Source organism: Rhodnius prolixus, unplaced genomic scaffold, assembly GCF_049639745.1.
Source record: "Rhodnius prolixus isolate KJV_2025 unplaced genomic scaffold, Rpr scaffold_12, whole genome shotgun sequence".
Lineage (NCBI taxonomy): Eukaryota > Metazoa > Arthropoda > Insecta > Hemiptera > Reduviidae > Rhodnius > Rhodnius prolixus.
This window is the reverse complement of record NW_027411635.1, coordinates 15159061-15183481: the sequence shown is the minus strand read 5'-3', so window position 1 is coordinate 15183481 and position 24421 is coordinate 15159061. Positions and strand designations below refer to the sequence as shown.

The window sequence follows — 24421 nt, the reverse complement described above, 5'->3', positions numbered from 1 at the left end:
GACTAAAACGAACAGCTGAAAATTTTAGTGCTGTAGAAGGATAAAGGGCGATGCGCGAAATTTAGCACAGTTTAGTTCATACCTTTTTAAAGAGGGAACAACCAATCTTCAAGATGAACTAAAATGACAGGTCGTCCTTGGTATCCAATGAAAAACTCCTGTAATTTGTAGTCTTTTGCAACTAATCGAGGCTGTATCTACCTCAAAAGCTTCAAAATCCTAAGGTAAGCTGCCACCATAGAAAGCTAGATATTCGGGAAATTTAAGAAAGTCAACAAGTTATGAACGGTAAGAAAGCGTCACAAACAACACGATTTTGTGTGATTTGATTCTAACATTCAAAAGTTATCTATTTCGGAAATAAGAATTAAAAGAGGCGGGAAGAGATTAGCTGTGAGGTTAGCATACTGGACTCCCACGCGGAGGTCCCGGGTTCGAATCCAGCTGCTGACCCTTAGATTTTCTCTTCCTAGGAGCTTCTTACAGCTCACTGTCCGGTGATGGACAGTGTTGTCTGTAACGAGAGAACACTGTCCGGAGGCCGGCAGTGCACTGAAAAAAGTTCCGGGCACCAATAACCTTAGATGTTGACGCGCCTTAAATCATTAAAAAAAAAAAATTAAAAGAAAAGTTGATTATTTCTTGAAAAAACCGAAGTGAGCAGAGAGAATGTAGCTTGATCAGAAGTCAGCCAAAGGCCAGTTGAGAAAAATCATGCCATACCTTATTTTGAGCTTGTTCACTAAGGCAGAGCTGCTAATTGAGCTTTATACTGTTAGACTTATTGAGTCTTTAAAAATAAGCCAATTCTTTTTAATTAACCGAAATAAAGATATTCTACTCCCCCGTAGAGGTAAGAGGACTATCTACTTCTGACAACCTGTGGTTACAGCCTAACCTGTTTTTTAAACGTGCTACACTATATTATCTTCCCAAAATGCTCACAATATACTCACGGACCGGCAGAAACTGGTGATTTATGCATAAATGGGTTAGCATATCAACAGGCAAACTTTAGCTCACTGTCACATTCTCACAACACAACTAATACGAATATATACATATTTTACAATATTCACACATCCGTTCGGGGTTATGTGAGTTTTCAGGGGTTTTTAATAGCGTAAGATTTACTATCTTCCTTAATAATAAAAATAATTAAGGAGAAGAGATCATGGTTCAGTGTTTAGTGCAATGGACTCACACGCAGAGATCCTGGATTCGAGTACAGCTTATACCCTTAGAATTTTCCAATCTAATAATCGCTTACTGTCTTGTAATGGAAATGTCATATGTAACGAGAGATCTCTGCCCGGAGATGAGAACGCTCTGAGCGTTAATTACTTCAGATACTGTCGATCCTTAATTTAAAATAATAATTACATAACCTGCCCGACCATCAGGTTTGATTCAGGTTAAATTGTGTTTTGCCTCAGCCTGCCTATAACTCCGGCGATTTTGTATCACTCAAGCTTTCCTCATTTTCCTATTCCCCGTTGCTCACTTTATCCAAACGCGTTACTTTGAAAATGATGAAGCAGTGCGTGCGTTTACTATGCGACGAAATGAGAGTTAATATGGCGTATAGCTGTTATACGCTTCAAAATCAAAGCATGAATAGTGTTCTTAAAATGAAATGTTTACAACCAAGAAAGAGGATGGAAGTAGTTAACACATGAGGTTTTATATTTTGTTGAATAAGATTCTAAGTAAGCATTTTTATATTTAATTAAAAAAAAAAACTGTTTTGGCGCACCTAAGGAGGTTCACAGATCGCGAACTGTATGAATGAAGAAAGCACTCTGTTGGAGAGGGCCAGGTCCTTTCAGGATTGCGCGCCTCAGAAAGAAAAAGAAAAAAACAGACCTGTTTTTGCCATCCAAAACGTTACTAACAACCTAATAAGGAAGGTACTAAACTAATCTTTTCTGTCTTGCACAATTTGCAATAAGTGAGTTGATTTTATTTTATTATTTTTTTTATCGACATTTATGGTCGTTAACGCCTTGAGGATCATTATTAGAAATTATTTAATAATTTAAATACAACTAAAGAATTTCAAAAATTCCGTAATTGTACTAATGTAAGAAGTAATACTAAAAGAAATTAAAATATACAATGTACTTTTAAATAGAAGTAATAAATACAGTGCATTCTACCTGTCATTTACAAAAACAAAATTTTAACTTCATTAAAGAAAATTTTACTTGAAAAGTAAACAAAACTATTCATTAAGTAGAAAATAAGGTTTGAAAAATAGTGCCAAATATAAATAAACTAAATTAAAAAAATTAAGAAAAAACTGATTTGGAGGAGATATTAGAATGAATCCAAAGTTTTGAGAAGAAAATTCACTCAGGTGCAAACAAAAGAACCCCTTCGTTATTTGAATATAGGTGTATAACTTTCTATAGCAAAAGTTATCAGCATATTACGCGTCATCACATTAAGATACAGAGAATAGAGGAAAAATGCTTCAGATATGAAGGAAGCTATAAGTTCAAGATAATCTCAGTATTCAAGGCGTTTTAAACTGCTGCAATCAATTCCCAATGAATCGCAATTCCTTATTACAAGGTAGTTTAATAATCAGTTTAAAAAATATATTGTAAGAAAAGGTTGAACGAAGCTGGTGAGCTGAGAGACCTGCCACAGGAGCTGAATTTCTCATAAACTTCACACTATACGACTTGACATTGCTCAAAGAAAGAGCAACTGTGGTAAAAACATAACTATTGTGGCGGCCAAGACCCAAATTGAGCTGTAGCGGTAGGGATTCTACAAGTACTTTTTCTGATATTTTATCATTCCCAAAGAAATCTTTCTCAAAATTTATTTCCTTATTTTAAATTATTATTTCAAAATGGAAATAACAATAAATATTCAGTAATAAATAAAATATTTTATTTCAGAATATCTATTTAAGAATGAAAAAAATATAACAATAAAATAACTAAATAATTTATAATAAAACGTATTTAATATTGTTAATTTTTGTAGAATCCATGAAATAAAGAATGCTCACATGCAATAGGTACCAGCAGACACCATGCACAACAATACAATATGATTCAACATAAAAGTTGAGTGATTTTTGAGTGATTACCTTTTAACTCTCCTACGCTCAGATCTTTAGAAACAGTTTTAACATTAAATAAATTACCACCAATCTAAGTTTTATGTATTATGTTATTATAGTTTCGAATTAAAATAAAAAATGTTTTTAATAAAGCCCTTCGGATATACTATTACTGACAAACAGACATCGCCCTTTCAGTGGCTTTTGCGTGCTATGATGGCATGGAGGATGATTGGAGGTTTTTCCCAGTAGATGTACTCAGCTCACTATAATGGTGGTTTATATTAGTCATCTATATGGTTTTATGTAGTACATTAGTGATTTTTGTTTATTCTATTCTAAAATTAATTGATTGAGTAAGTACCATCTTCCAAATACGAGAACTTTTCGAAAAGTAACCATCTTTTTCGCGTAACATGAGAGTAACCTCGCCATTTTGCGAGTTCTTACGAACAATGACTCTTGCCTCACCAAGCAAAGTAAGGAAAAGAATACAAGATGTCGTAAAGTCGCTGTTTAAAATGGCTGATGCCATATAAAAGCATCGACTAAGGGTGCGTTCCACTAAGCGACCACAACGATCAAAACATACCTTCAGGCGTTCCACTTGGCGACCGCGGTCGTTGTGGTCGTGGCGAAAACGTCACTAATGACGTCACTATTTTCGCTCACGCGAAGCCCACAACGCCCCATCTATAGAGGTGGGTCGAAGTGGGCGTTCAGAAATATGGCGCAATTTTTAAAACAAAATATGGCGACCGAAAAAATTATCTCATGTAAATGAAAGTATTATTTCATGTAAATAATAGAATGTGTTTCTCAAAAGTCTACAAAAAATAAATAAATAATTACTTATCCCTTTACATACTAAATCACTGAATAACACAAAATCATTTACCTGAAATAACTTTTAAATTCTTCATCTGAATAAAGATCAATTACTCTGATAGCTAATAATACGTGGCCTAAGTTTTCGCTTTTTATCATTGCGATTTTGTAAAATTGCATTCCACTCTTCATCGGAACTAGATAAAGAACTTTCTAAAGCATTATTAATAAATATCCAACTGTTGCCACAAAAGACATTTTAATTTTATTTAAACGTAACTTTTATAAATACTCCACTAAAATGTAATATAAAAAATTGAATTATATATATATTTTTAATATGTCAACTTTACCAATAATTAATAAAGTTTATTATAACTGCTTATAAACGGGGTTAAAATTAAAAAATAACCTCTTCAAGCTTCTGACTTATTTTCGAGGCCGCCATATGTAATGGTTACATGAACGGTTAAAACGCCCACAGTCCGTTCCACTTGGGTTTTCGATCGCAACGCTCGCAAGCAAGTGGAACGGGCAAAATCGCGGTCGTGAGCGTGGTCGTTGTGGTCGCTTAGTGGAACGCACCATATGAGGTGCGTTTAGTGGTACCGTTTTATTTAAATTTTTTTTTAGCGAAATACACGCAAGGTAAACATGTATTTATTTAATTTTCTTTGATTTTCCAGATTAATGCTGGAATATTGAGGGAGGTGGGACGTCGCTCACCTAACCCTGTCGTATTATTATGGACGAACTATTATAATTTTGAAACTAAAAATGTATTTAATAAACATTGAAATTTCGAAAAGAACGTTTTTTCTTAAATGAACAAAAAATTACATACATTCAAATCGCCTAAAACCATTTCGACTAAACCATAATATAATTGGCACCTCATCCATTATAATTGCAATATTTAGTAGCCTGATCTCCCGTTACTTTTTATTTTATTTATAATATGGGAATGCAGTAATTGTACCAAAGAACAAAAAAATTTATATCAAATAAAATCTGCTTACCCACGATTTCTTCAATATTTTTTTGTTTGGTATCAAATTGTTTTTGCTTTTCTTCAGCACTTAGTACTTGCTTGTTTTCTTCATCATCTTCCGGGCAATTCTGTACAGCCTCTCTGAATTTAAAGAAAACAAAAAACAAATATTAAGAGTGCATTATTAATTCTTACAGCTAGTGGTTAATTTCCACAATTTCGAAAACTGCTTTATGAGGAAGCTAAACGAACTGTACTAGAGTTGCCAGATCTGCTTCTCAGATTTTTTTACAACACTTCATCACCTGAGTAACATTAACTGGTAAAGTAACCCCTTCTTTTTACAGACTCATTCAAAATTAACCAGCAATCAACAATTACTAAAAGATACACAAGCAGAACATTATTTTAACAAAATTATGTTTACCTTATAGCTTTAATCCAAACATTTTTATCCTTTGGTTTATGAACTTTCAGTTCGAACATTTCTGGCTCTGTCGGATTAGAAGAGATCAGATAAATGCCTCTTGATTCTTGGCCAGCTTTTTCACGAACTAATAATTTTTGTAGAGAAACTACTCCTGCCTGCTTAATTATATTGCAAACCTTACTTAGTGGATTAAAAAATATATATACTAATTATACATAATAAGTAAGTCGAAATAATAATGTCCTGCTAAATAAACTATTAGAAAGGTTTCTTGTGTCTGAAGCAAAGAATTTTTCTCACTGCCATTTTTCACCAAGGATAATGATTTATCATAGAAGATACTTTAAGACTTGAGTTTAATCATCAGATGGTGAAGGGAGAACTCGAAACGACTTTCATTAACTGCATTATACCATTATAAGGGAACAATTTTTCTTATTTAACGTTTATTTGGTCGGAAAATGAAAATTCAGGGGATAATAACTTAGTTTTAAAGAGTAGTTTGAGATGAAAATTGTACCAATCGACATACGATTCATACAACTTGAGAGAGCATTGGATCAGAAACATATTTATACGGGGAGTGGTTGTTCCTGATGGACGGCTCCTCGCTCTTCCACAGTACTTTCTTAGAAGATGCCATTTTCGAGGACATTTCGAAAAAATTAAAAACATAAAATAAAGTCGTAGTTCTGGTTAAGGAGGTTTCGACCGAACTTGGATTAGTAGGGCAATAGAGTCAATACTGACAAATACAACTAACTCTGAGCTCCTTGCATTTTTTTTTTTTTTTTTTAATATTCTATGAAGAAGAAATTTGGTAAAGAAATTTGTGAGTGTCTATAAATATACATATTCGGATAAAACTTTTTTTTAAATAAGAAATTCTCAAAACTATACTTTCGGTGAAAAAAACTAGGTAATTCGATACGATTGCAATATGTACTCATAAAAGCAGTAAGAGGAAGCAATTATGTTCAGTTTACTATGTTAAGGGAGAAAAATCACGAGACAGTTTCAATATGGATTAATGAATTTATGTGAACTGCTATAAAAAGGTGCTACCTTATTTTCCGGTGTAAAAAATGAATATTTATGATTGTTCTCCAACAGAAAACATAAAACATCCGAAAATACAATAACTAAAACTATTTGCATTTTGCCTCGTCCCTGCATGAGCATTGCTACGCCTTCAAATCTAAAACAATTGGAAAACAAATTATGGGTGAACATGAAACTTTATGAAAGTAATGAATAAAATTGTTTAGAAAATTTGGTACATACTTCAATTTTCGATTTTCTAAAAATATGTCAGACTTCTTAAATTTATGTCCACGATAAATTGTAAAAGATTTGGCTTCTATCCTATTATAGATTTCTAATTTTCGATCTTCCTTCTCTTTTTCAGCAACTTGGGCATCTACTTCAACAAGTATGTCCTTCGCAAACAAGATTATAAAAAATTAGCTATTTATTTCACCTACCAAATTTTCTCTAAATACATTATGGTAAAATTTGTGATAATAAACCTATCGAGAAAATCACGAAAACTCTTAATTCAGTAATATCGCACTTCCAATTGAAGAATTTTGGAAGTGTAAATAGTATCGAAACATTTTAAGTTTGAGCCACATGCGATTTTTAGTTTTTAGAAATTCAGACGCAGATCCAATTTTTAAAAGGTTTCCTTCTTGCCAATTTGATACAATCGCAACTTACAAAGAGTAAGAGACAGTTAGCAAAGCATTTTCTCTCTTACCTTAATCAAGGTGAGTGCTCGGATCAGCCTCTCCTGCTCTTCTTTATTGTCCTTTGAAGTTTTAATTAAGGGTTCAATGAGTAATGGATATTTGGTCAGTCTCTGCGTGACGAACAGAATACACTCTGGAATGCCCTTTTTTTTAAGCAAAGGATTACCCTAGAATTAAATGGATTTTTTACAGTATACTTTGTAAGTAAATAAAACAAAAAGCTTTTTGATTGTTTACCAAAAATATGAACTCTTATCAGAGCCAAACTGCTAGCAATTCTGTATATGTATTTCTAAAATACATAATGAGGTGAAAATAAAGCACTATAAAATTGCAATTTTTCTAATTAGAAATTTCCACTGACATAAAATCGCATTCACTTACATCTGATAAGTGATGAACATTAATTTTTAGGCTCTATAAAGGATTTCAAAAAAGTTACGCCCCTTAGCAAGTGAGCTTTTATTAAGTATATCTTGGACTTGTGATATTAGTAATTTTATACAACTACTTAAACAACTGAGTACCGCTGCTAGGCTAAGCTAAGTAAGTATATGCTTTAGCTCCCTCCCACGCCACCTACTTCTTATATTTGGACGTTAAACCTCACTGAAAAATAGGCGATTACTTTACTTTTTATGTTGTAGTTTTCTGGAACTATATTTATAACGAATTCCAAAGGCTTTTTTGTAAATTCTCACCTTAACTGCGAATTACTATATATGTAGAATTTACAAACAAATACCTATCATTATCCAGCTTTGGTCAGTCTCAAACAAATTTTGTTCAAGCATTGTAAAACTTAGTCTTTAAAAAATAAAATGAATAACTTTAAGATCTTTCAGGCATCAAAACTAAAATATTACATCCACTCTGTAGATGGGCTTAACTCCCCCTGGCTGACCCTGACCAGTTGTTTCGGTTGATGACTTTGATTTATTTTTGTAAGAAAACTTGTAACTGAAACTAAGTGCAGGAGGATTTTTATATTCCACTTCTTAGGAATGGTATCAACAACGTACAGGCAGATGGCGAAGAACAGTTAACCACAGTGAAAATAAAAATTTAATAAAAAAAATGTATATATATTTATTATTTGAATTTTTTTTTCCTTCCCTTTATTGTAATTATTAACATACCTGACAGTGTTTTACAAATTCTGCAAATCTACCATCTTGTTGCATACATTCTTTATAGATGTCAATTGCATTGCGATGATTTGAACAAAATTCTCCGTATACTGATTTTAATTTAACAGCAGAAGCGCCACTAAATTGTTCTAAAAGTATGTCACCAACTTTTTCTATAACTGGAGCTTCTCTCTGCCTGACGCGCAATTCATGCAGAAATCCAAGATGTATTGATGTAAGTTCAACCAAGCGAGGAAACATTCGTTCAACTGTTAGTCCTAATTGTAGATATTTTTTTAAACCTTCAACAAAGACCTGAAAATGAAAAAGAATAAACATCTATATACACAACATTCATACGACGTTCTAATAGCAATTATACAATTTAATCGAAATATTTTCTTTACACTTCAACGTTTCATGACACCAGCTTCCATGAACGCCTAAAATCAATGTTCTAAGTAAACAAGTCTTGAACTAAGTTAAGAGAAATCTTTGTAAATTGTCTGTCATTTTGAATTTTGAAAACATACAGATATTTCACTTAAAAACATTGTACATGCATTTCCGGTAAAATCTCAATTTCAAAAATTTGTCACGCAATTCTTCCTTCCACTTTCAGAAAGAGAGAGCAAGTAAGATTCATTAAATAAGATTTACCATTGAATATACAAATAAATGTTGAAACGTTATGAATAAGATCTTTTTTTTGTCCAAACTGCTGTTCCTAAATTTACTGAAATTAGTAAACAAGAATAGCAGCAGACCCAGTAGGAGCAGATTACTAGCCACTTCTTCAGGGATCTTGGTGTCAGTGCGGGTACGAACCTTCAAACACTTACTTACTTGTTATCACAAGCAATCACCCAGTAGCTAAAGGTCTGTGAAATATGATAACTGTGTGTAATAGTGATGTTTGCAACAAATTGGGTTTAGCGAACTTTAGTGCATCACACAACATACACTAAGTTTTATAGCTCCTCCTTGAACAAAATTACTGTAATCTACAGACACTGAAACATCTAAGCAAAGTGTAACTTGCTCACCTTCTGCATCACTTTGAGGGTAAGACAATGATGTTTCTCCGTCAGAATAAATTCATAAAGATGTTCTTGCCGTTTGATTTCTTTCTCTTTCATTTTCTTAATTATCTATAAAATATAAAAATTATCTATAAAAGATCATTTATACATTCTATTTAACGAAATAGATCCTAATTTCTAAATTGTACCTCTTTTGTGACTGTAGGTGTCCATGAATCCGGCTCCTCATCTTGTAAACCGAGAAATGGATCTGTACCCAAATCGTGCACAGTTACAGGTGCTGAAATAATATGATTCACAAGAGTTTTTGTGCAATCAACATAACTTTCTTTTACTGCTATTCTAAATTGATTATTGACTTAAAACTTTCGTTAATTAAAAAATTTACGACTAACATCTTCTAACTTAACCAAGCAACAAGCAAGTGGCTATCAATGCCAATCGTAGAAAAAGCACCCAGGGTGACATACCTAACACCTCACAGAAATCGCGCAGCCATTGACGCCTCAGTCGACTAGAGGTACGTATTATCTGAGATGTCTGCTGAGAAAAGTTCGTGGAGTAAAGGTTGTTACACGGAGTGGAATTTGCGATAAGGACTCTGATAAATGAAATTTAGAAATCAGAGCATTGGCTACACAACTAAATATGTTGGCTGAAGAGTAAAGGGACGGTGCAAGTTAGGTCGCTTATGGAGCTCCTTAAGATAATGATGAGACTGAAGCGGTATTACTTGCTAAGATGGATCTAAAATATAAGAGTAGAACTTTACCAAAATTACCAGAAGAATTGAATAAAAAGCTAAGGATTCTAATGTATGCAAAATCAGGAAGCTGATCTGTTTTTCAGAGACTCCAGACGAGGTAGCACAGTTCTGATGGGAGTATTTTATTTATTCTATTAAAAATTTCACCTACAGGAAGTTCATATTGCTGCGAAAGAAATATGACTTACGTTCATCTAGGAATTCGTACTGGACCAATGGTATTTCGTCTGAGAGACTGCAAAATTAAAACACATAATAAAATAAATAAAAGCATAATATGATGAACATATAAATTAAAAATAAAACTAAACAAAAAAAAAATGGATGATTCTCTCTCATGCAATTATGAAAGTTTTAAGTGGCCGATTTCTGTCAGACTGAATTTTTAATAAACTTCGTGTACCAGGCCCTAACCCCCAGAATTATTGTATTATTGTTCTGGTTTGCTGTAATCAGTTGTACTTTAGAGGGGTGATTTTTCAGAAACTGCGGATAATCAATGTTCCCTAAAAATTGGAATGCTTAACGCCATCTCCTCATTAAAACTACTTTTTCTAGGGAAATGTTTCTGCAGCTCTCTAGACATAAGTACTTATACAAAATTGAAAAAAAAAAGTTGAAAGGTGTGTGTCATTATAATGCATTTAAAACTATTAAGAAGAATAAAACTCATTTCCCTCACCGAAAAACCCACTAACTTGAAAACCAACTAGAAAAAGATATTGAGACTAAAAATTTGAGAGTAATGTGGTATTTCAAAATGTCAACATCCTATATCCCCTCCACTATTGTATCTCCATGTTGACATTTCTCTCTATTATAAAGTTAGACGTAATCCTGAACAAAGCAAAAACTTTTTAAGTTCTGAATGGAACGATGCGAGTCTTGCATTCCTATAGCGAACAATGCGAAGATTGGTTTCGCCAGCCGTACGCTGCCAGCCGCTGACCTAAACGAAATATCCACTTCTAACTTTCTACAATTATCCATTTTTTGATTATGTCTACTTTACGCAGAAACACACACACAACATTTTACAGCCGCGAGAGAAAGTAAAAAAAAACACCAACCTGACAGCATCATTGTGATGAGCAGCGTGATAATGATCATCGTCAGCATTTACTTGGCTGCAAATAATCCAAGATCATTTGTTCTTATACATATGAGCAAAAAGTACATAGGTGTTGTAATATTGTGAATAACAGAATGAAGTTGTTGAATCAATCTTCGCAAATCTCTCGGTACAAATGCATACATTTCTAGTTGGCTAAACGGTTAATTAGAAATATTTGGGCTTCGAGACACAGACCTCAGAGAAAAATCAAGGGCAACAAAAGCCTGGGATTTTTTTTTTATTTCAACAGTCAGTCACTCGTACCTTGTATTGTATTCAATCTGTTTATCCTAAATTTATTATTAGTGCCGCTATACTTTCAGCTTATGAAAAGATCTAGAAATTAGCCGAAGAATTGAAATTCAAGATTAAGCGTCACTATTTTAACAAAAGGTTAAATCGCCGCAGCGCCTAAATTAATGAAGTAAGGGGAACAGTTGTTTTTTACACGGACTACTCGGTCGAATTAAATCTTTAGCAAAAATGACATGAGCGGGGAAGTCACCTTTGTCAAGGTCCTTGTTACTGGCAGCAATTTTATCCAGGAAAGTTTCAGGTGAATTAGGCGAACCCACTCAATCATGAACCACAAAGTAATTAATCTCTGAAGCTACAGAAACATTTCACGTCTACGCAAGCTCGCTGACTAAATTTCATTTAATACTAATAAAAAGCGGATTTATTTCAATAATCCGGGCAAACAAAAACAATGAATTAGACATCGCAAACCTGCAATACTCATCCCACGAAACCAAAGATTTAAAAAATTTATATGTGTGATCGAAAGTGTTCCTAGAGCTTCATTTATTTTGAGCGGTTTCAGATTGTTTTGCAATTACATCCAAACGCAGTCTACAATTCGTCTTGGCTGAAAAATCTCTCTTTGGTTAAAAGAAAAAAAAGTAAAATTTCAATAAGTCAACGAAAAGCCGTACACTTAATGTCAAATGTGTAATTTCATTCATCGAGGATTTGAATTATTCCTGGGTGAGGACTCAAATAAAGACCCTCTAATTGCCTAGTTTCTTTGAAGACCCACTTATTGAGTGGTAAAACATTTATAAGCTCTCACGAGAAGAAAACTGGATGTTATGATATTATGTTGATGATGTTATGATGTTATCTTCAAAGATGACTGGTAGTACATATAGGAATATCATCGCATAGTTGACTCAGATTCAAGATGTAGATAGTTACGGCTTATATTTCGATCAGTAACCTTAATAGTTAAGTGAAAAAATGATTACTGAATTGTAAAGTGAAAAACATAGACAATTAAGTATAAAATTTCTTCCTTTGTAGAGTTCTGAATCTTATAGACTACCACCTGAACATGGATTTCAGTCAACGAAATCCGAATCTGAACAACCTACAAGAGTATCCTTTAGCGTGAAGCGAGCTTGCTTACTTTTCTTTTTTCAATACGAAATACTGCCTGATTCGATGGATATTGGCCAAGAGAAGACATTTAAAGCCCCCATTAAGTCTAGAAGTAGACTTTTTTTACCTTTTTGTTATAGGAGGCTACTTTTTATTACCGAAAGAAGGATGCCAGATAAGGTTTAGACCCATTTGTAGCAGCAACAGTTTATCACTAATTTTAGCTTTCAATTAGGGTTGTAAATACATTGCAGTATTTCATGAGCAGTCCTGATAGTTTTGTCCCTTATCCCACTCGCACTGACTCTACGAGGATTGATTCAACACTACTTTCTTAATATAAATAAAATAAATGAACCTAAAAAAATACAAAATTTTTAAATCACTCACTAACAAATTATAAAAGACTATTACACTCAAAAATATATCCATCAGAAATTTGTTTCGCTTATTAAGAAAATAAATTCTGCAAAATTAGGTAATATGTATACGAGAATACGTAAAATATGTGCTCTCTATTTGGAATAGATACTCCAAATGGAGCATGACTAATAAGTGTACGCTCAATTGTTAGCATAATCAAGACTCTGAATTTGGCAGAGTCCGTTTTCAAATTTAAAAAATAAAGAACCTTATCTGATGCGATTATGTATTATATTAAGTATTGTCATAACTTATATAGGTGAGTCTCTCTCTTTAGTGGATTCACAGGCGGTTTAATTTCAAAAATAGCTTATTAAAAAGTCTCATTTTCATTAGGAAAATTTCACAAAGGGCATTTTTTTTTGCAAATTTAATTTTTTTTAAATTAAAATCAGTTTTTATTCATTTAAAAAACCCAATTTATGTTTTACTAATACTAAACTTTACGTTTCATAGTTAAAGACAACTGTTCGCTACCTTTCTACCAACAAACTGTTCCATTCCCTCTTCTAATCAATCCTTCCTCCCTGCTACGAAAATATTAATTTAATTCCTGTTGAAACTTGTACTCATTTTCATTTTATTTTTTCTAAATTTTAGAAAGGGTGATAATTCTACATTGCCTGGACGCGAGGGGGCAGAATTTCCAACTTAAATTCACCTTTTCTTCTAATACCTCAACGCTGAGTACAAAAACACCGCCATTAGTATGATAAAGTGAAAGAACATGTAAGTATTCTATTAGTCAATTAACAGCCCTGAAAGAGGCCGTAAGAGATCAGTGGCCCAAGAAAGACGAGCCAGAGAACGTTGTGTTTAAAAGTTTGCGATTGACCAAAGCTGGTTGACGCTAGTTCATTTAGAATGCTAGTAGTATGGCATGTAGGTACGCAATAATGGAATGTTTAATGGGAAAGAATTAATGATGAATTACACCGTATTACTTACTTCATAGTACTAAAAAACGCACATCCCGATCTGTTTTATAAGTTGCCCTCTTTCGCCGACCGGAAATCCCGCCTGAACGTCAAACAACCATTTATCGACCCCTTGTGTCAGGTTTCGTTGGTAAATTCGTGTTTTATTATTCTTTTGTAAAAACAGATATCTAATTTTTTTTTTTGAGAGAGAGAGAGAGAGAGAAGTTGGCTGTTATCCATTCTCCAGACGGGACGTGGATATGTAATTTTGCAATCATAAATTTCCATTTTATGGTGGCTAACAGTAGTTAGATACCAGATCTGCGGCAAGTACGCATAATTGTGGTTGGACTTGAAAATTTTTTGTAAAGCCTTATCAACTTCACATATTATAGCCTCTGAGAACCTAACTTTCTTTGTAAGGTAGCAAGCACTGCCTCTACACATAAATTTTTGTCCCTAACACTGGATAATATTCTGATTAAGAATATCTTCTTCCCCTTCGATTTCTCATAGAACCCGCGAAGGTTCAGCTGTTTGTCTAGTTTATAAAATTAGTAATATACCGTAACATACTCAGACACAGCAATCACTTTCTTAAATCATTTTCTGAACTGACAATTTGATAAGGATATAGTACCAATAGAAACATTCTGCACAATGTAAAAATAAATATAATTAGTTACCGAGGGAATGAATTAGCTGAGTTTGTAATCTTCAGCAACTTCGCATGATTTTGATCTCTAGATTGGATTAAGAAAGCTTAGGGAAGAAATTAGAATTAGCTCAGTGTTTATGCTGAAGTTCCATGCGGGTCCTGGGTTCTAGCCCATAGATGATTTTTTTTTTTTCGATAGGAGCCTCTTTCTGCTCATGGTTCGATGATGGAAAGTGTTACTTGTATCGAATAAACACTGTCTGGAGCCGGGCTTGCACTAAAAAAGGCTCCGGGGTAAATGACCGCAGATTTTGACGCGTCTTAATTTATTTATAAACAAACATAATGTATTTGTTAACATCAGGAGTGTATAGATGGGTTTTAAAAGAGAAACATTAAACGTCCCTGATAAAAAATCTATTTTTTCTATATACCTCATTATTTTAACAATATATTATTAAATTCATTTATAAACTGATTAAGGTATATGGTAATTCATTTTTTTATTATATATAAAAACAAAGTCACGCATTCAAACAGAACTTGCAAAACTACTTTGAAAGATTTTGTAAATAAAAAATATTCAATAGATTCGAGTTGGTCACAGTTTTTTAGCCGCGGTGGTTCATTTTATTTTTATTGGGTTTAAATACAAATAAATTTCAATTCTAATAGTACGAATATTATTTTTCTAGTAAGTAAAAAGTAGTGTTTTAAATATATAACTTCATTTTTATTTTTTTAAAAGTGGAATGTAGAAAAGACATGAACGAATATTATTGTGTTTGAATAAAAAATTATTTGATCATCAGTTCAGATTGACCTAATTATTATTATTGCTTTGCTAGAATTACATAAAATAAAGGCTCCGAAATGTTATATTGCTGATTAATTAGTTTAGCGAACGGAATATTTCAAGAATTATTTGTCAGAATTAATTTTTGATAGGTTTAAACAAAAAAGTGGCGTATTTGGATCCAATATATACAATTTACAATCATATACTGCACAAACATAATTCATTCTATCTAATTTATACTTCACCAACGTTTTGTTACATTTTAGCGCTTTTATAATTTTTTGTTCAATAGGTCACATCTCAAATAAATGTTTAAATATATTTTCGTAACCTATAATTTACAGAAAAGAACGCTGAAAAAATGTAGTATCTCACTGCAAAATAAACATAAAATTCCATTATTATAGACAGAAAAGATGGAAAGACGTTTGACCTGATTAATTAGAAATCAGATAAATTTTAATTTAAAAACACGAGAATCCTAAAAGTTCTGGTACTTTCGACGCCACACTTACAACTTATTGCTTTAGAGAAGTCTGATTTCAAAAAAAAAATTTTTTTAGTAACGAGTCTTTATTAACTGGCACTAGGCTTCGCCGAGAACTTCATGAAAGCGGCGTTTGTTTCATGAATTTAGAGATAGTCATTAGACTAGTGAAAAAGATTTATTTCCTTCCAAGCAATATCTGAATAAATTACTTGAAGGAAATGAATGCTGCAGAATAATGTAACATTATTCTTTTATTATTTAACAAAACAAAAGAAAAAAAAAAAACAGGCACCCACAAAACCTTTTTAATTTGTTAATTTAAATCTAATTTTGGTTAGAAGTCGTTAATAAAAAATTAATGAAAAAAAATTGGAAGGAACAAAAAATTATTTGTCCTGCCTAGTTTTATTAAAAAACTTACAATACTTTGTTCAATGCTAAAGTATTGAAAAATTTCAATATTTAATTCTTATAATCAAATAATTTACGAATTTCTGTCACTTAATTAAAATTCACAAATAGCCCTAATATCTTAAGTTTGATAACACATGCGATCTATTCGTGACCCCAGAAGCCAGAAAAATGCCAACTATAGGATATAGAAATATATTTTAAGTACATATACTAACATTATAGAGCATGCTAATGATTTAAATTAGAAAAGAAAAATATAAGAACACTTTTTTAGCAAATTTCCATGCATAAATGTAAGTTTGACATTTTTTTTTAAACGAATTCGTACGTGCACATGAAACTAAAATAAAAATATGAGTAAGAAATAAATAATTTATAAATCTAAAATCGTATTAATTATGCGACGAAAAATAAAAATAATAAAATATATAGCTAAAACATTTGAAATTAGTTGTCTATTAAAACTCTCGAATGAAGGTCTATCAGATCTCGTGAGATGTTTTTCTGTTTGTTAAATGGGTTCTTCTAATCTGAGCTGTCACCCTTAAATTACTTTCCTCAACAGGTGACTAAGTGAAAAGTAAGTGGCTAACACCAGCAGAGTATGAGGTTTCCAAAATCCGAGAAACTGATTTAGGGAAGAGCTATTATAAAAAATACGGTTTCATTTTTTTGCCTACACTTTGTTAATGAAATCAGTAACTAAAGAAAAAACATACTAATTGGTGATTAACACTGAATTTCCGAAGTTTCCTACCTGACTTAAAACTTTCTTTAAATACAGAATTTTTACTATTCAAAGAATACAATGGAACTCAATATTATACAAGTTATAATACAAACAATATTTACGGCTAAAGTGTGACATGCACTAGAAACCTACGTGATTTAAACTAACTTGTTGGAGCCGTCATCCCAGGAAATTGTAAAAAACTTCATCAAATGTTCATTTAAATAGCACTTCCCGATTTAATTAAAACTCAGGATTTGGGCAACAAATCCTAATGAAGGGCAGGAACGTATGACGCCTAAAATGACACTTTATAAACAGCCTTATTCATCCCTCATTTAAAACCGTTCTAAGATTATTGTAGTTTAAAAATAAAAAATCTTTAAATTACAAGTAACGATTTATATGTACTTTGTTTGCTTAAAAAAAGAAAAACGTTAGAGCCTATTAGTACAGACGCACTACCAGACAGCCAACTATAAAAATATGAATTAGAATTGTACCATATACTAAATACGCACTTTCGACAAAGGCCTAAAAATTCTCTCCTACGTAAGTGAGAGGCCTACATGTGCATTGAGCATACGAAGATTTTTTTAAAAATAAAATAGGTGAAAGTTTTAAGGAAAATAGCAAAAACCGAAAAACATTTGGAAACTGTGGCAATTCCGGTGGATCAATTTTGATCAAAATCTTTGTCTCTATTAGCACCTAAACCAAATGTAAACATTTCTACAATTTTAGAAATTGCCAAACTGTACTAGATCTTCATTCGAGGTTAAAAGTCTTATAAAAAGAAATATTTACTAATTTTAGAATATCTACAATAAATTTCAAAGTGACCTTAATTCGGTTACTCTTATGGAATGAATGTAGTCAAGGTAAGTCAATAAAAAAACATTTAAACATTGAGTTTTTAAGCACTTCTGTTAAAACTATCAATTTGCTAACTATAGCATTTCTACATATACCTATGCCTAGGTATCCGCTTAGAATATCGACCCTTGAAACCTTTTCTGTAATTTTATGATGCGGTTTGATTTATTACATTCGTTCATATTTGTACTTCACAAATCATTTGGAAAATTATTTCATTCAGCAAAAGAAAACAAGTGAACAAGAAAACAGTTTCTCCTTCTTGTTTTAAAGTAATTGGTTTTTCTTTTCATTTTTCGGCAATACTTAAGATACGAAAATTAAAGAAAATCTTTGAAACTATTTTTGATAAGACTGTCGCGATAAACTGGAATTTAAATAGTAAAGTTCCGGTTGTCGGATTTGGATGAGAAACGTTTTACAAAAGCGTCAACACGTTATAACAGCATAACAAGTTTAAGCAACTTTCTGCTACTTTTCGTTTTTAAGATACTCTAGTAAATCTTAAATTATGTACGCACACACACACCAGTACCATGGCTGATATATTTGTGTTTTATTCAACGGATCATATAAAACAAGCACTTTTAGATGAACTAAATTAGAAAATTTGACATGATCCAAATATATGCTCATCCTAAAAGTTAGACAAAGTACAAAATAAAAATAAAATTTAGTGACGTATATCACTTCTAGTTTTTATCCTATATGAAATTCAATTTTTTTCAAAGCGATTTTGAAAAGCATAAAGGTGAATGAATCTAATAAAACCAACCACACAAATTCTTGAAAACAAGAAAATTACATGCGTACCCCTGTATTAAATTTCGCAAAGCAAATAAATTTTTAATAAGCTGCAAATTTGTTCACAATAAGCAGGCATAACATATGAAATAAAAAAGAAAAAATAATAATTATAGTATAATAAAGCAAAGCCAAAATAGAAGCAGGATGTTCATGTAGAAATATTAAAATCGTTATTCCTCAGTTCATTGACGGAACCAAAATCAAAACTAATTCTCGCTTCCATAATCATCTATCGAGTTTTTGCTGTCTCAAGCCGTCATGATACCAGTCTTGCAAAAAATTAAAGATCTGAAAATGTGTAATTGTAATTGTTAACGACCTTCTATATCCTCCATATAAAGTGCCAAGCTACCTTTATTTAGGCAGTATTTTCTATAAACTTCGAATTCTTACTAAAAGTTCAATTTCCTACAATATTTTCTAGGTTGACAAGAATAAAACGGATTAGAGAAATGTTTCCGAGGTACCGAAGCCAAGCTTATTGTGCCGACCACTTGCAGTATAATAAAAGAAACCTCCCCTTTATGTTAAGTCTGTAATTTTTACCATCATTCGTTTCTGCGCTATCTCCACTGAAATAAAAATGCCAACAGTCACTTATCACGAACTAACGATTGTACCGGAATCAAACCGGATATATCAAGTGGTTTCCACTTCCTCCCGCTAAAATATCTTCTGAGAATAGCGTGTCCTACAAAATTTCTAAGGCCAGATTGATTCGGTAGGGACACTGAGCGGACCACCTTAGAGCATTTACCTTGCCTGGCATATTCTTACCCCAGACCCTCCTAAAATCAATGCACTCTTAAATATATTATATACATATTGTAAGTAATGTGTATAAAAAGTACAAAGGAAATGACTGAAGCCATTTTTAAAAACTTTTCTAATGTCTTTAATCTGGTACTTCCTGAAAGCCAACTTTATTTAAAGTAAAATGTTTTGTTGAATATTAAATTTCAATTAATATTATGCAGATGATAACACCGTGCATTACACTTTAATGGTAACAGAAGAAAACCTACCTCCAAATGCGCATTTAAATGTTTTAAACTGACATTTTAGAGCTACAACCGTTTAAATTAGTATTGCCATTTAATTATGAAATCGTTGGCATCATTTTCGAGAAAACCTTAAAAATCTGAGGAAAAAAACATTAGTAAAGTGATGTTCAGATTAACATATTTTGAACAAAACTTTATTAGGGCATCCTGTGATGCTTCATAAGCAAAATATCAAATTACAGCGATCCTTCTTTAAGTTATGTTATATATATATATACACATACTCACTCACAAACCAATAACATTTGATTTACATTTTCTTACTCAAGGGACCTTTCCGACTAATATTTAAGGTGAAATCTTAAAATCAAAAATCTGCACGAATGCAATACTTCCTCTTTCCGGCATAGTACGTAAAAACCGCTCAGTAAAGTCGCATTTCCGATCAACCAAATCCGAACTGTGTCGACACATTTACTTATTAATATTACACAGACGCACTGAACTGGCACTTAAAAAGAAGAGAGATGAACTTAACAACTTCGCGCCTTCCCCCGCACAGCCCTTTACAATGAATTTTTCCTGAAACAATATTAACTTCTGACGGCTAATCGACATATGTGTTTTTGTTTATTAAATTGCTGAGATCTAAAGAAGATACAAAATGTCGTTAACTGTATCTAAATGTATTTATTTCATATTTAAAGTTGTGTGCATTAAAATATATATGTATATTTAAATTACATGATATGATTTTATTAATATTTATGCTAAAAATATAGTTCATTGTAACTAATTACTGTAAACCAAGTTTATGCCTGTTATTGGATTCCCTTGCTGTTACTATTTTTTTGTTTTTGTTTTGTTTGAAATAACAAGATGTTCCTATACTGCAGTTTAAACTTAACTGGCGCTAGTAAATTTTCTGCGCATGGACGGAGTCAAATAATTGTTAGATAGAGCTAAGTTGGGCCAAAGGGTGGATGAAAAAGAAGTAAATGACACTAAGTTCATCAATTTTTTCTTCCGTTAGGGAAAGGTATGATCCGAGGATTATCCTATGGGAACAGAACTTGCTTGCAATTCATTAAACACGGTTAATTACGATTACGTACTATCTATATCGTTGTTGGTAGAAAGGAGTTCTTGGAAACCTTAAGTGAAAAATTAATAATGAATTACTCCAGCAAAGTTCCAGTAAACGCACGATATCTGTTTTTTCTCAAACTACTTGTTATATAAAACTAAACTGCCGTTTGACTGCAATCATAGCAACCATTAAAATCATTGTGGAGGAGTGTAATAATCAAGAACCTCTTTGATTGCGCATAGTATGTTAGCTGCTTCACCATCGTGAGGTAAAATTACCTACATATTTTTAGACACAATCGTGATTTTTGATTTTTAAAAAATCTCCAAAATTGAACTGATCATTTGGCGGACAATAGTATGCATAAGAAACGCTAAAGAGTCCAAAAATTAATAAATATGTGATTTTTTAAGGTCCATGGAACTTTTTTAGTCTTATATTAATTAGTCTTTTTTTAATACACCCTTTATTCACTTTTAAAAAAGGAATGTACGAACACTTTGGACTGGATAAATGTAAATAATGAATTATATTTTAAATTTAAATTTTAAAAAAACATAATAATAATAATTTATAAACGCGTCTTTTCAAAACAATCGATTCCTCAACTACGTTCATTGCCAATAAAAAAAAATGTCAGATCCGAAGTTTTCATTAGAAATAAAAAGAAATACACAAAAAAATACAGAATTTCAAAAAACAAAAACAATAATTTAAAAAAAAAAAAGATAAAAGAAGTATCGTCAAAAAATTATTGAATAATAGAAAGTTGATAAAGATGAAAATCAACAGAGTTCGAAACATACTTGGAAAAGATTACGTTTTTGAAAAAACAAATAAGAAGACAGTATTATATAATTTTTTTTAAATAATTAAATAAAGAAAAATGTATAATTTTTTCATTATATATTATTTAAATTTATTTTAAAGAAAATGTATCGAAGAAGTGATGGGAGGTCGTTTAAAACTTACTGGACTCCCAACTTCGTGGCCACACGCTTCCAGGGCGAATAGCAGAACATCTTCCTCCTTATAATCGTAAACATTTCAATATTTGTGAGAGTTGTAAGCAAAATTAAAAAATAAAATGGGTGCATGTGATTTAAAAATAAAATAAAAATACGTAGCACTTTTCTTTTTTTTAGCGGTAACAGCCAAAAGCATTTTTAACTAAAATCAAAATAAAGCAAGCAGTATTATCAGTATGAAAAACCATTGTATTTTATAAATTATTCATTTAACCAAGAAGTAAATTATGTTTGTTTTAATAACAAAGTGATTTTGACAGTCTTCCAACTGAACCAACTGTTAAAATAAACTTTACTCATTTGCTTATGTATTATTTTTGCAACCGCATTAAACTACTTTTTTAATTATTGAATGTAACAAATTAAGAAAAGTTGCAAATAAGAATTTATAATATATCTACATTATGTTACACCTTGAGAGTGGATTTTATCATAGAATATATGAGGAACATAATATGAAGTACATAAATTTGTGATATTATTGACTAATCATTTGACATACTTTCGCTTCAACACTGCGCAAAATAAAATTTGTTGTGGAACACTCATACAACGTTCTCTTACTAAAATTAGTTTAATACAATATAATTCTAATTTACAAATTTTCTAAAAACAAAACTTAACATACTCATAAGTGGAAAGTATAACGATTATACATTTCTGGCTAAGATTTATTATTAGGCCCACATGAGGAAGGAAGCGAGAAAAATCCCCAAACCTTTTCCTTCCCTAGCCCGGCAAACATAATCTAACTCGAAATCTTGAGAACTATAAAAAAATAATTTCCCCAGTAAAACATTTTAATTAAAATAATAGGTTCATATATTTTTAATTACAACAGATCCTTACCTTATGGATCTAATTTATCTGGGCAATTAAAACTTAGAAAAAATCGTTGCAGCCGTTTCTCGGAAATTTCAAAAAACTATTTTGCGAAATCGCGTAACTTCTTCAAATTCTTGTACTTTCTTAATGTTACTCAATAGATAGGTAACAGTAAATTCTTTTAAAGGGGATCTTTGGAGGTCTTAATCTTAATCTGACAGTTCCCTGGGAACCTATTTTTAGAGAATAAGTTTCAAATAAAATTGGCAAGTCTTTGCAGGTAGTACCTAGAAGTGTCTATAAGGTTTTTTTTTTTTATCACGCTTCTCTTGTATGTAGTTTTATTACAGTTAAACCGTATAATAATTATGGAAACTACAATTTAATAAATGTTAACGAAAAATTTGTAAATTAGAATAGAGAGGTTTTGCGACCGTTGTAGATTTCAAGAATATTGGTTCCCCATTTTTTTGGAAGTAGGTCTCGGAATAGAAAAAAATTTCTTGTCGAAATTTTGAAAATATAATTTTTAGTTCAAGTAATATAACAAGTTTAATACACTAGTTCAAACACAATAGATTAGAGAATAAAATTAATATTTTTTAACATTAATTTTTCTGAACTATTGCGAAAAAATTGTTACAGCTTCGAAGATACAAATAAATACTTCCTATTTTTTTATTCCAAGATCAGCCTCCTACATAACCAAGAAAACAATAATTAGAACTTGGATATACCTGTAAGAGAAAGTTTTTTTTCAGTCTTTCTTCCTCACTCCAAAATTTATCGATCATAAGAACTACTTTGTTGGACCAAAAAATAATAAATTTCATCTATTTAATACTAAAAAAAAAGAGCATCACAAACCCTGCGCTAACAGCCTGTATGTAGCAGAAAAGATTATCAGTATTAAAATTTAAAAGTAAAGTTTATTGAGTGCACCAGCAAAATTGGATTCTTATGTCATAACATTTCCTAACAGTTGAAAAGTTATGCATGTTCGAGTTGTAAAATTAGAATCAGAAGAAAATTATTAAATTAGGTTTAGCCAATGAGGAAGTTTGAGTAAAGCGGTCCAAAGGAGAACTGGTGCTTTTCTCAGAATCAAAACGTTTGCTCAAACGACTTCCAACTCTGCGATAATTTGCAGTGTCCTACATTGCTCGGTAGTTTTTTCGTATATAATTAAGCCAGGAATGACTTTTTAAGTAATTTTTTTATAAGTGCATCCTCCATCTTAGGCTCATTTTGTTTAACTTCAACAGTTATTAGTAGATTCAAGCCACATTTTGCACACTTATTTAACTTAATTCTATAGCAAGTACGCTAAGAACAATAATGGCTGTTAACGCTGGTAAAGAATATAAAATTAAAAAATGAATACAAACATAACTGTATAAACAAAGTACTTAATTTGTGAATCATGTAAGTATAAATTTAGAAAATAACACATCGTTAATTTATTCATCACTTGATTGTATTTTTTTTTTTTTTAATTCTGACCTGTTTGTGTATGTGTAGAGTGAAGTGCCGTAACCGTAACTAAAACATCTGACGTGAAACTCACAAGACCTGCTGTTAGCGCAATTATTGCAATAATTGGCCAAACTAATTGAAATCAATTGTCAAGATAGCAACGAAATAACCCTGCAAGAGAGGTGCCAGATTTTATAAATAAATGTTTTAAAATTCATAAAAAGGACGTAATTAGGACAAAATGTAGTCACGAAGTACCTGTATAAAATAGATGCTTATGTGCTTAATTTCATTTTATATGTACTAAGTCAAGAAGAGGAACATAAGAATAAAACGACGGAAAATCCACGTTTCAGCAAAGTTTTACTG

The 24421-nt window shown here is 31.7% G+C and overlaps 1 protein-coding gene across 14 annotated transcripts in view; it reads right to left on the bottom strand.

Moving 5' to 3' along the window:
• The window catches only part of cyst (rho guanine nucleotide exchange factor 18 cysts), a 60798-nt gene that overhangs the window by 18399 nt on the left and 17978 nt on the right, over positions 1-24421 (bottom strand). For 5 of the 14 annotated variants that reach the window (XM_074143163.1, XM_074143164.1, XM_074143162.1 and 2 more), the window contains 12 exons: positions 21696-21752; positions 11089-11145; positions 10207-10253; positions 9441-9532; positions 9256-9360; positions 8219-8524; positions 7088-7246; positions 6613-6767; positions 6394-6526; positions 5326-5486; positions 4927-5039; positions 3107-3130 (listed from right to left, as the gene is read on the bottom strand). In XM_074143163.1, coding sequence (XP_073999264.1) covers positions 3107-3130; positions 4927-5039; positions 5326-5486; positions 6394-6526; positions 6613-6767; positions 7088-7246; positions 8219-8524; positions 9256-9360; positions 9441-9532; positions 10207-10253; positions 11089-11145; positions 21696-21752 — 1409 coding nt within the window. The remainder of the gene's footprint in view (positions 1-3106; positions 3131-4926; positions 5040-5325; positions 5487-6393; positions 6527-6612; positions 6768-7087; positions 7247-8218; positions 8525-9255; positions 9361-9440; positions 9533-10206; positions 10254-11088; positions 11146-21695; positions 21753-24421) is intronic. The other 9 variants (XM_074143168.1, XM_074143169.1, XM_074143167.1 and 6 more) reach the window with 6 other exon arrangements.